The 12,534-nt window shown below is 41.4% G+C and overlaps 2 protein-coding genes across 2 annotated transcripts; one reads left to right on the forward strand and one right to left on the reverse strand.

The window, feature by feature from the left end:
- Nucleotides 1-264: 264 nt before the first annotated feature.
- On the forward strand, nucleotides 265-5,516 carry adat3 (adenosine deaminase tRNA specific 3; the record flags this gene model as incomplete). The annotated part of the gene is made up of 2 exons (XM_083922077.1): nucleotides 265-315; nucleotides 4,488-5,516. Exons 1-2 carry the CDS (start codon nucleotides 304-306, stop codon nucleotides 5,514-5,516), a joined length of 1,041 nt encoding a protein of 346 aa, XP_083778203.1. The 5' UTR covers nucleotides 265-303.
- Nucleotides 5,517-7,010: 1,494 nt separating this feature from the next.
- ormdl1 (ORMDL sphingolipid biosynthesis regulator 1) lies at nucleotides 7,011-12,373 on the reverse strand. Its single transcript, XM_083921168.1, has 4 exons — nucleotides 12,258-12,373; nucleotides 9,953-10,132; nucleotides 8,783-8,934; nucleotides 7,011-7,961 (listed from the first exon to the last, which is right to left on the reverse strand). The coding sequence occupies exons 2-4, from the start codon at nucleotides 10,124-10,126 to the stop codon at nucleotides 7,826-7,828; spliced, it is 462 nt and encodes a 153-aa protein (XP_083777294.1). The 5' UTR covers nucleotides 10,127-10,132; nucleotides 12,258-12,373; the 3' UTR covers nucleotides 7,011-7,825.
- Between the last annotated feature and the right edge of the window lie 161 nt (nucleotides 12,374-12,534).

Raw genomic sequence — 12,534 nt, forward strand, 5'->3', positions numbered from 1 at the left:
GCCGAGGGGCTGCGTCACATGTAAATAATTCCGTGCAGCGGCAACTCTGTGACCTTAGATAGGGATATCTAGACAATAGTAAAATTGTGTTCTTCTGTCTGTTTTTAAACACATATTATACCGGTCAAATGTATACTTAAAAAAAAAACACAAATCTGAAAATTCGTTTGGAAATAACGCGTCGGTCCCAAAAAAAGGATGCTTTCTTCCTGGGGGAGCGTTTAGTCAGCTGCACAGGCGTGTAAGCATGAACTGGAGTGGCTAGCTGGGCTTCCTGAATAAACGCTACTTTCATCAGTTTCGATGTCGAAAGAGGTAACGTTTGTTTAGTGTCTCCTGAAATGTAAAACGTGTTGGCTGTGAATGTTTCTAGAGTAGCGGCGCGGCGCTGCGTGTTACAAACATGGCGCTGCTTCAGAATATGAAGCCTTCCCCGGGGCTGCGCTGCCTCCGCGGTAACGTTAGCAGAAACGGAACTTCTGATAAAAACCGCAAAAATAAATGAGGCACAAAGTAGTTAATAGTTGGAAAAGTTGGCCGAGTGGCTGTGACATTTGCTGAAACAGCCAGTGTTGTGTGTAGGCAACATTAATATATATATGGTGGGGAAAACACAGAAGGGACCCCAAAAGCAATCTCAGTCAAAAGCAACTGGACTTGGTTATTTGTCTACGAAGACGTTTCACCTCTCATCTAAGAGGCTTCATCAGTTCATGTACGCATCTGACCGGGCTGGGACTGGTCCAGGACCACGACCAGGCTGGGACTGGTCCGAAGAAACGTCTTCCAAGATAAATAACAAGGTCCAGTTACTCTTGACTGAACTTGCTTTGGGAGTAACGATGACCTGGACAAATGAGAACATTCACAGGCTTACAGTCGAGATTACTAATAAAACGTAACACCAAGCAAAGGACTTGAGGGATTAATAGAATAGAATTTAAAGGTTTCTCTTCAGTAAGATTTCCCACCAGAAACACCCATTTGGATTAGAGTCAAATCATTTGTGACACCAGAAAGCTCCAAAGTACCACAACCTCAAAGGCATCACACGTTCATTTGTACGTGAGTTCACATTTGGGATTTTCCTCTTTTTAACAGCAAAAGAACAAACCAGTAGCCACTTCTTATGCAGTGGATCATACATGTCTGTAACCTCACTGTGTTCTGGGGTTGTAGGTATGTTTTTACAATGTCTGAGGGAGCTAAACGGTGCTTTAAAAAAAACTTTATTTGCATATTTTCACAAATATCATAGGACAAACATTTGTAGAACAAATAGGCATCATACTTGACAAAGAAGAAATTGTATATATAATGAACATTACAATCAATCTTAAATATATTCTGTTTTAATATTACTGCTTTGATGTATCTGTCTGTGTGTAAAGCTGCTGTTACACTGCAATTTCCCAGCCTGGGATCAATAAAGTACTTCTATTCTATACATAAGTACACTTAGGAAGAGAGAGTACTTAAATGCACAATCAAATAAAAGGGCAGAAAATAACACAGTAGATCAGTCATAAACAGATAAATACAAAGAACTTAAATGAAAAAGTGGCTTATATTATTACATTTCCTTTAAAAAACCTTGTAATATATCAACGGTATAAGGGATGAATTCATTTCTTATTATTAAAAAAATATTTTAAAGGTATTAAAGTTTGGCCGAGAGTTGGAGAATTTAGTGTTATGGATATGAAATTTTCCTTGTAGAATTAATAAGTTTACCATCCTCTGTATTTTTTTAGTTTTTGTTTTCATAGCACATACTGACATCTTTTATTTCCAATTTGAATGAAATGATTGTACTGAATGTTAAAAAAAGAAGAAGTTACACTGACACTCAGAATCAGTGCAGAATAGTTTCTTCTTCGATCTCACAACATTCACATTTGTTGTCCACAGCTGCAAACCTCGAAATAATTTTATTGGTGGGATGAATATTGGTTGATTTTATAATGTTGTTCTTTTAATTCATGGGGGATAACAAATGTATACGGTAGAAGCCATGTTTATGCTAAATGTTGCTAATGTAATCAACGTACATGAAAATGCATCACAACTGGTTGATGAGGGATGTCCTGCTGCTAACATATAGCTTATGTTTTATTATTAGCTTGTTCATTGGATAACCTGTGCTTTTCCAATACATAGTTAAGACGTTTGTGGTAGATTTAGTCTGTTTTTTTTGTAGTTGTCAAACATGGCGGTGGTACACTGTAAGTTCCTCCCTGTTAGCTAGCCTTAGCACTTTTTTGATCTGGGTTTTAACAAGCATTTCATGTTGACTTTTCTAAAGGAGTCATGGAACACCCAGCTTGTATTTTGGAGGGATTGAAGCAGTTTGCAGTTAGTGATGCCCCACCAACAGTGTATTACATCCCAGATTTCATATCAGAAGATGAGGAGTCCTACCTTCAACAGCAGGTGTACAAGTGTCCCAAAACTAAGTGGACTCAACTGTCAGGCAGAAGGCTTCAGAACTGGGGAGGGTTACCGCGCCCTAAAGGCATGCTGGCAGAAGAGATGCCTGACTGGCTCCAGACGTACTGTGAGAAAATTTCCTCCATGGGTGCATTCAGTGGCAAAACAGCCAATCATGTGTTGGTGAATGAGTACAAACAAGGGGAAGGGATTATGCCTCACGAAGACGGCCCTCTGTACCATCCTACTGTCACCACCATCAGCCTGGGCTCTCACACCCTCCTTGAGTTCTACGCGCCTGTCAGCAGCCGGGAGGATGACACACCGCAGACGGAGGAAAAGCGCTTCCTCTTCTCCCTGCTGGTAAAGCCGCGCAGTCTTCTGATCCTGCAGGATGATATGTACAAGCGTCTCCTCCACGGCATCCAGCCCTGCGCTGAGGACACGCTGACAGACAAGGTGGTGAACCTGTCTGCTGCCGGGGCCCTGCCGGGTGAGACGCTGACCCGAGGCACCAGAGTGTCACTGACCATACGACATGTGCCCAAAGTAATCAAGACAAAGCTCATGCTGGGGAGGAAATGAAGAAAGACCGCATGTTGACCTGACTGTTTGTTATGGTCCTACATGCTGAGTTTGCCACCGACACCATCAAGCAATGAGAGTCTTCTTAAGGCTGCTTCATGAATTATATTCCACACAATGTGTCTCAAGTGGATCACTTCCGTTTTGTTAAATATCTGTGCTGCCTCAAGTGATCTCGATTGATCTTAGTGCTTTAGGAACTTTACTGGACATTATCAAAGGCAACAATACGAAGAGAGTAACAACTACAAACTGTGATAATTGTGGTTTCTTTAAATTGCTTAAAAAAATTATCAACAGCCACAAAAATATTCAATTTATTATCAGAAAACAAGCATGTGTATTGTATTTTCAGTTGAACGACTCAGCATTAGTCAGTTGTTAAAGCTGGAATTGTTTTTTGTTGATTTATGAACTTTGCATTTGTGCAATAAATACTTCATTTGGATATACAATTATTATTGGTTGTGCTTTATGTATACATCATTTAGTATATGGATTTATTTAACAGTTACAAATAAGAGTGAAATGGATACAAGCATGGCTCATATAAAGTGGTTGTTTTCAGCTTTTCACAGGTGTATTGTATTGCAGTATTACATGTAATTGCATAGACATGTTTGAGGTACAGTAATTTACAGATATTGTCAGACAACACTGACAATTTTATCTTTCAACTCTAACGTGTCCTTCTGAGTACATCTGTTGGTCACAGCGCTTTAATAATGAAATTTATTCAGCTCGTTTTCAAGTCCAAACTTGTATTTTGGGGTTAGAATAGTTGTACACGCTTTAATGTTGAAAAAACACATTTTCTCACTCTGTCTGTGTGAATATTCCTGTATTCACCCTCTGTCTGGAACGCATCGTTTTAACGCCCGTCTCCTTTCAGAAATCTCCTGAAAAAGCCCAGTCGGCTCTGATTGGTCAAAGTTTGTGTTTCTTCCTATATATATGGTATTTAGTATAGTTGTGATGCTGAATACGGCTGTGTGCATTGCTCTGTGGATTGAGTGTTTTGATTCTTTCACAGTATTTATATAGAACCTCAAGCTGCTTTTTAATAATAATAAAAAAGACGTGGAAATCTAACTTTTTACAATATCTTTTTAAACCCTCATGTGTGGATCAGAAATCTAGAATCGGTTGGGGCTCTACTATGAATTCACTTTACTTCTAGGGATAACAACAAAAAAAACTCCACTTATTAACCAGAGTATATGATTTATTACAAGTTTTATGTTATCTTTTAAGTTGAGTTGAGTTAGAACATCTGCCTGGACTGTTGGGACACAACCTGCCAGCTGATACAAATCATAATGCAGAGCAGCAGTGAAAAGGTCTTTTGGGCTCAAGCTGTTATATTGTATAGACTGGGCTCTGTTTCCGTCCGGAAATGCTTTGTCATCATGTGCTCTGTCCTGAAAATACACTGACTTTGCTTCACTTTGGTGTGAAATCATATTTCACAGGAGAACCCCAAAACAATGGAGCCACAGACGAAACGCTGGAAAGGGTCAGTGTGCGACACGGACTCCTGGGCTGCTTACCCCGTACTGTCAGATGAGCAGTCCCAAGACATCGAGCTGATAGAGGCGTTCGCTGCACCCATTGTCAACAAGAAAGAAGCGTCTCGACTTCTCCGGGAGCTGAACAGCCTCTACCCACTGAATGGCCTTCAGCACATAAAGAGGGTGCGGGCAGTCAAGCAGAAGGGCAGCCCTCATCCTCTGGAAGTCTTCGTGTGCCTCGTCAGTGACGCGCCAGACATGGAGGTGGTAAGCATCGACTCTCTGCTCCCCCCGGATGGAGTCAGACGTGACGGATTAGGTGAGCCTTTTGTGGTCAAGGTCCCTGCACGCCCCCCCTTGACCCGACCTCAGTTTGAGCTGGCGAGCAAACACTGGCCCACCTCCTTTCACGAAGACAAAAAGGTGACCGTTGCCCTGAGGGGAGAGCTCTTCAGTCCGCTTCAAAAGTCCAGAATGCACACGTACATGACGTCCGCTTTGACTGCCGCCGTAGCAGGGGTTGAGTTGGGAATGGAGGCGGTGGGGGCTGTGGTTGTCGACCCAGCAACGGAGAGGATCATTGCAGTGGGCCATGACTGCAGAGGGGACCATGCCCTCCATCACGCAGTCATGGTGTGCATCGACCTGGTGGCTCGGAGCCAGGGCGGCGGATGTTATTCTTTTGACTCATACCCTGCTTGCCAATTTACTCCACCAACCTCAGAGGCCGTTCAAAGCAATGCTGAGGCAGAGACGAGCTCTCTGCCGTACATATGCACTGGATATGACCTTTACGTGACCCGAGAACCCTGCGTCATGTGCGCCATGGCGCTGGTACACTCTCGGATAGGTCGCGTCTTCTATGGGGCCGCCTCTGCTGATGGGGCCTTAGGGAGCAAATATAAGATCCACTCTCAGAAGGATTTGAATCATCACTTCGAGGTTTACAAAGGAGTGTTGGACAAGAAGTGTGAGGATCTGAAGGTCTGAGCAACCACATCAAAAAAGAAAGTTTCATTAGTGGGCCTGGAGTTCTCACAGGTGTAACTACAAGAATAAGACAATCTTTTACACAAGCCTTTCTTTTAAATAACGTTTTTAATCATTTGATTATTAAATTGAGAGCATGTGTGGAGATTAAAATAATCAAAGTTTCCACCATAGTGCTGACTTTCCTTCTTTGTGTAATTTATAGGCATTAAAGAGCAGGTCAGTGACACTGAAGCCTGAATATGGGAACATTAGCACAATAGAAACTTTAATAATTTAGTGGAGAATTATTGCATTAGTGCATAGGTCCAGATGGGGGGAGCATTTGTTATATATATATTTTATTAAATCAGATGCAGAATTGCTTAATAAACAGAAGCTCACATGTACAGCTGTTGCCTACCACAGAATCTGTCTGTTTTTAATGCAGTGACGTCCCCTGTGTACAGAGATTTCTTTAGATTCTTTTTGAATCTTTTAATATTTTCTACTGTAGATGACGAAATCCCAGAATTCTTTGCAATTTTATGTTGGGGAAACATTTTTTTATATACATTTATTTTTCATTTTCCACAATACAAACAGGACAAATGTTCTTTCCAGTCTAATAGAATAATGTCTGGCGTATAAAAAAGCCAATGCAATAATAAATTGTCTTGAAAAGTGGCGGGGACACTTTTTTTTCCACATAAATAACCCAAACTAATTCACCATATTACTGTCATGTCTCCCCATAACATTGTTGAACGAGTCAGCCAACATTATAATCCATACTTGGGTCTGGTTTCTCCACAGTGGCACGTCCTTCTATCCTTTGGTGACCGCCGCGTGCTCTGGATACGTCACCTTGTTCAGTGCTCTGATTGGTCGTAGTGCTATCCACTTGTGGGTAGTGGTATTTTAAAAAGCATGCCTTGGTGTCGCCTGTTGAGTTGGGAAGGTCTATCGCTAATCGCTCATTGCCAGACCATACATCTTTCTAGATGTAGGTCTGGATGTCCGGGCTACGACCCCCATCTTTAATTGAGAAAGCCTCCGCCCCTCTGGATGCTCTTTTTATACCCAGTCATGTTACTAAGCTGTTGCCAGTTATCCTCATTAATTATGAGATGTTCCAGCAGGTGTTTTCTTCTAGCATGTCACAACTTTTCCAGGCTTTTGTTGCCACTGTCCTGACTCTTTTGAAACATGTTGCTGGCATTAAATTCAAAATGGGCATATTTTCAAAAAACTCAATTTCTTAGTTTCAGTGTTTGTGCTTTTTTTTAATGACATATGGTGGTTAAATGTTTGCACATGGTTTCTATTTACACAGCATCCCATCTGGTTTGGAAACAGGGACAGAAAAAAAGTTCGCTATTCATCTTTGAAGTTTAAAATGCCCTGATAATCTAAGAAGACCCTCAAATGAATTGACTTTTCCTTTGTGGAAAGTACCCAACAGTCCCATAATCATTAGAAACATGCAATGCACAACCACAAGAGAGGGAAGACTTTGAGGGCACAAACATTTTAATAAGATTAACAACATGAAATATAAAGAGCTATGGCCAAACAAAGCAGAACTAGCTGCCTTGATGATAGCAAAAAGTCATAATCTAAAGAGAGCAGCTACGTGAATGACAGTTGATCACAGAGATACTGTAGACCTCCCTCAGTAAACACTTAAACCAGACAACAATACTTGTCTCACTTCTAAACACTTAAATGGACAGGACAAAGCATTCACACACACAAAAAAACTGTACACTGAAAAAAGCCTGCCCTGTTTTGATTGAGTTACAAACTGGAAAGTATTCACATACCAAGGAAATAATGCAAATAAAAAGTATGACTCCGTTCCTCACTCAGCATGAATACGTTTGACACCCGTTACAAAATAAGAGTGTACCAATAAACAAAGAGCCACAGGCCCCTACCTTTAGGAAGTAAACATCTTTGAAAAATACATCTGGGGCATCTTTGTGGCTAGAAACAGACTCATACTCACAATTTGTGTTGCCGTGTGAATTGAGAGCAAAGAAAGAAATAAACTCAACCAAAAGCCTCACTGATACCTGGGCCAGCCCAAGTCTATGCAGGCCAAAAATACATCATTAAATATTCACATAAGTTAGTAATGCATATGGCATCCTGTCATCTACAAACCTACTCCTGCTTTTAGGTTTGAAACATTTCATCTTAAACCTGATAGATCTAAACGACGACAGTGACGTTTACACAAAATGTACGACTTAGTACACACATTGGCGGTACAGACTACACAGGAATTTGCTTCTGTTGCTATGACGCGTGGCATTTGCAATCATTTAATACTTATTGATGCCAAAGATTCTCACTCCGTGTAGTTGTGGCAGCTTGGGGATCAGGACACTCAAAAGAGAGGCAGTGTTTATGACGAAGTGGGTTGTGTCATATTTTGTGTAGAAACTTGCCAGGAAGTATCTGTGGAGCAAAACAGACAGGTTCATTCAAAAACGAACAATGAAATCCCTTTAAGAACCAGAAATAGGCAGGAGCTGTGCACGATAACTGTATAGGATTCCTATACATGTCAGCTTTAACAAGCTTTACAATATTTCCTACATCTATGTCTAAATCAAGAGTTCTCAGGAATAACAATCTGACTCAGAAACTTTTGGTGTCATTCTATCGTTGCTCCATAGAAAGCATCCTGACTTACTGCATGTGTGTGTGTGGTTTGCCAGCTACACAGTGGCTGACCGGAAAGCCCTCCAAAGGGTTGTTAACACAGCCCAAAAGATGACTGGTTGCTCACTCCCCACCCTGGAAGAACTGTACAGCTCTCGCTGTCTTAGTAGGGCTAAAAACACTCTAAGGGATTCATCCCACCCAGGTCACCAACACCTTAAGTTATTGCCCCTCGGGCAGATGTTTCAGGTCTCTGAATGCTTGGACTAAGACTTAAGAACAGTTTTTATCCAAAAGCTATAAGTGTGCTTAACACCACAAATACCTTCACCTATGATGGTACATGATGCTCAGGGTCTCTGCAATCTACTGATTTTTTGTTTTGTCTCCTTAAGCTGCTACGGGTGTGCGTGTGTGTGCGTGTGTGCGTGCGTGCATGTGTGTGTGTGTTTAAAGGTCTAGTCTATTCTTTTTGATGCTTTTAATGTTAAATTATTTCTGCACTTTAAGGGATTGTACTGTAAATTTGGTTGTACTGGTACAATGACAAAGACAATTCTATTCTATCCTAAATCAGTGTAAAGACAGTATCGTATGATATAAATAATACATACAGAATGATTGGGGAGATGGTGAAGAACTTTCTAGATGAAGTGAACTGCACGCCGTAGTCGAGCTGTTCCCAGTGTGTAAGAAGTCTGGCTTTTCCTTGGTCAGGCGTCTCAAAAGGTGTGCCTTTCACTGCATGCATAAAGACATACATTCCCTGTAGGGACAAAAACACAGCCAGTAGTGCAGTGCTTGCAGTGTGTAAAGAACAAGACCATAGCAGACTGTTTTCCTCTTCTTTTCTCCATTATAACTTGTAAAATATTGTAGATTTTGAAGAACGTTCACAATCTATGAAAATTTAAATATAAAAGACTAATTGGATCATGTCTCTTAGACTGGTCCAGGGATTTTACTTGCAAATACAGTATGTCAAGCCTGTTATTGTAGCACAAAACTCTGCATTTACTTTTCTCTCGTGTGTGAGGATAAAAAAAGGACAACTCTGCTGCAAGAGTTTTATGGCAGAAGAATCTTGATAGAAACAACAGCTCCTGCCTGCTGCTTGAGCCCTCGATAAATACATTTTCAAGAGAGAAAGAAAGGATGGTTTATGCAGATTTATTGCTAAATTAGCTATCTATTAGGAATGCTGCTCATTTCCAATTACATGCTTCTGTAAAAAGACAAGAATGCAGCTTTAAATGGAAAAGTCAACTAAAATGCTGACATGAAGCCAAGGCATAATCAGCACACTGCACTTGTATTGTGTGGAAAACAATAGGCTATAGTCGACCTTAGCCACTACTGTTAATAGCCTTCCGTATTGGCTGTGATACACAATCCTTGTAAACTGCTTCGAGCTCGCACTACTTGGTGATGTCACACACATCGACTTTGTTTCTTTATTTGAGGCCAGCCATGTAACAATGAAAGGTCAGTTTTGTCCACAGACCTTATGTAGAGTGGGGAAATTCTCATAATAGGCCACGCCTCCGGCTGCCTCCCCAAAATAGAGCGTTTCTTAAACGAGCACAGGCAGGGCAGAAGGTAACAGACATCAGGCTGTTTGGCGAGGCATGCATGTAAGATTCATTTGGCTTGTGAGGCCACAGCTGACTTTTGTGGTATTCAAAAAGTGATCTAAAACACCCTTAAATCAAAACCGATTCATTGTGATTTGACAATAACCTGAATGGCATAGTTTGTTGATTTTCTGTGACAATACAACTTACAAAGTTGTGTATGACGTTGGTTAGAGTCCACACCACCGGCACACTGAAGAAGGGTATGCTCAAAAGCACAATGTGAAGTATTCCAACACCAAGCGCATATGTCAGCCAGATCCCTCGACTGTTCATGACCCGAGTATTTGGGTTCACCTCACTGTGTGCCACACCCACATTCATTCTGGTCTGTGAACAGAAAATAGATACATATACATACATACTCAGAAATTAATATGCACATCTTTGCCACATTTGGATTTTCTCTTTCTTTCCCTACAACCTATTTAGGTATGGGAATCAACTAGAACGGCTCCGGACTGAAATCGAAATGTGGAAAGAAATGTCTTTGTGCTTATCAGTTCCATTCATTAATGCTGTTATGATTTTCTGACAGTTATGCATTGCAAAACAATGATGTCAAACTCTTGCGTCTGTGCTGCTGGAAACTTGGAACAAGAAGTTGTGATGGCGAAGGGGAAGATACGGTCCACGGTGAAGCTTCATTTCACGAAGCAAAATGACAATGACAGAACAGCTAGCAATATGAAGAAAGGGTAAGGGAAAGCCATGTGCTGAAACCTCTTTCTATACAACATGGACTTAAATTCCAGGAATGACATGTATTTGACACTCTAGTCCGACGAGCGCCAACCCAGCAACACGGCCAGTGCTGAGGTTAAATACAGTATATGCTGTTTTAAGAACATTAACGCCATCCAGGCAGGCTTAGCTGATTTTTCTCTTTAACAAGAAAACCACCCACAAATATCTTCTTGTTTCATATGCACTGTTCAGACTTCGACATTACATTTATCAGGAATCAGTTAGGGTGCTGATAAAGATTTGGACCAAAAAGCAGAGCTGATACTGGAATAAGTATCAATACAATCTTAGCAATTCCCATGCCTAAACCTAACAGTTCCCCCATAATATTAACAGAACAGTACGCTTTCAGCACTGACTGTCTTGCTCATCAATGGGTCGAACATGTACTTTACTGAAATGCATCTGATTCAATTGTACTATTTTTCCAAGTCTTTGTTACTGTGTTAAAAAACGATTGCCTTTTGTAAGTACTTCAAGAGCTGAAAATTGTCGGATCAAGGATTGTGGCAATCTCAATTAATCACACATCAGAACTAGAATTGTTACACAAGCTCGGAATCCCGTAATTCAATTCAATTTTAGTCATACAAAATCATAACAAAAGTGATCTCAGGACACTTTACAGATTAGGTATAGACCACACTCTATACACACTCACAACCCTTTAACACTTTCAAGGAGCCCTGAATATGTCAAAAATACTGTAATTACACTACGTGCAGAGGCAAATGGGACTACCTAAATACCTCTGTAGCACTTTGCCCTCCCAGCAGGTCCCAATGTGATAACAAAAACCACCATGTGCAACATTACTGAACTTTACCCTCTGGCGCTCTGTCAACTCCACACTGGATTAAAACGAACAGTGCGTTGCTGCAGTCATTAAAGCCAATAATGAGTTTCTCCCACAAATCAACGAGGCCCTATACACGGCCATACTCACAAGCCAGTGGCTTCATTTTACCAGGCAGATCGGGCTTGGACATCTGGTGGTCATTGTTAAAAATATGTAAATACCCCTGTGGATGAGGAGACTTTATCATGATCTAACATCACCAGGGAGCCGTGCACACCTGCCAGCTGTAATCTGAGAAGGACATTTTTTCTCTTTATCAAATGAGTGAAATTTAGACATCACACGACGAGTCCCGACACGTAGCCACATGACTAAGACTCAGTCACCCTGGTGCAACATGTAGCTATCTGATTTGGAATACTGGTGCTCTTATGTGTCGACAGAGATTCAAAGTTGATCACATAGGACAAAAGAAGTGCCTGCAGCGACGCGAATGCACGACTGGAAAGGATCATTAGACAAGATGTATCTGACTAAAGTTCCCTGCAGATGCTCCGTGCTTTAGTGCTAAAGCATTAGACTAACGTTGGTCTATTCATCATTTACTTTAGCGATAGCTCACTGCACGACTGTCGCCTTTGGTTAAACCGTTACATGACATAAATCTGACCACACTTCTGAGTGACTTAACGATGATGTAAACGGGTGTTATCTCTCTTTTTTTCTTTGCAAGATAGACGTGTAAACATGAGACGTCCCTTGCCCTGGACATGTTTTCGTCTCCAGTACATAGCCCGGACCGAACCTCCACTATCCTAAGTAGTTCGGCTTCATGACGCAGATAAGAAGCAGAAAGACCCGTTATGTGGTTCAAAGTGTAACTTTAAACAGCCGACGTTGTAAACTTACAGGTAGTAGCGACGCGAGCAGTGGAGGTATTTATAGAAACAAACCGCTATGGAGAGAAATGGGTTATCTCCTTGTTGATGTGTGCAGTTCACGAGCGCAGACAGCGCGTCATTGGCCTGAACGGAAGTAGTCGTGCTTTCAAGGCCGACCGAGTCATTGCTTCCCTGCGTTTGTTTTGTCAGGCTGTGCGCCGCCTCCAACAAGTCCTACGAACCAAGTTGAGGTTTAGATTACATGTGTTTGAAGTTAGGGCTGGGCAGAGAGTGACTGTGTTTGT

Source organism: Echiichthys vipera, assembly GCF_963691815.1.
Source record: "Echiichthys vipera genome assembly, chromosome: 10".
Classification (NCBI taxonomy): Eukaryota; Metazoa; Chordata; class Actinopteri; order Perciformes; family Trachinidae; genus Echiichthys; species Echiichthys vipera.

What these genes read in the sequence shown, in the direction of transcription:
- ormdl1 (XM_083921168.1), bottom strand. Translation starts at nt 10,126, where the DNA reads ATGAATGTGGGTGTGGCACACAGTGAGGTGAACCCAAATACTCGGGTC. An exon ending in CCAACGTCATACACAACTTT is followed by an intron (nt 8,935 to 9,952) that starts GTAAGTTGTATT and finishes TTGTCCCTACAG; the next exon opens with GGAATGTATGTCTTTATGCA. An exon ending in ACCATCTCCCCAATCATTCT is followed by an intron (nt 7,962 to 8,782) that starts GTATGTATTATT and finishes TTTGCTCCACAG; the next exon opens with ATACTTCCTGGCAAGTTTCT.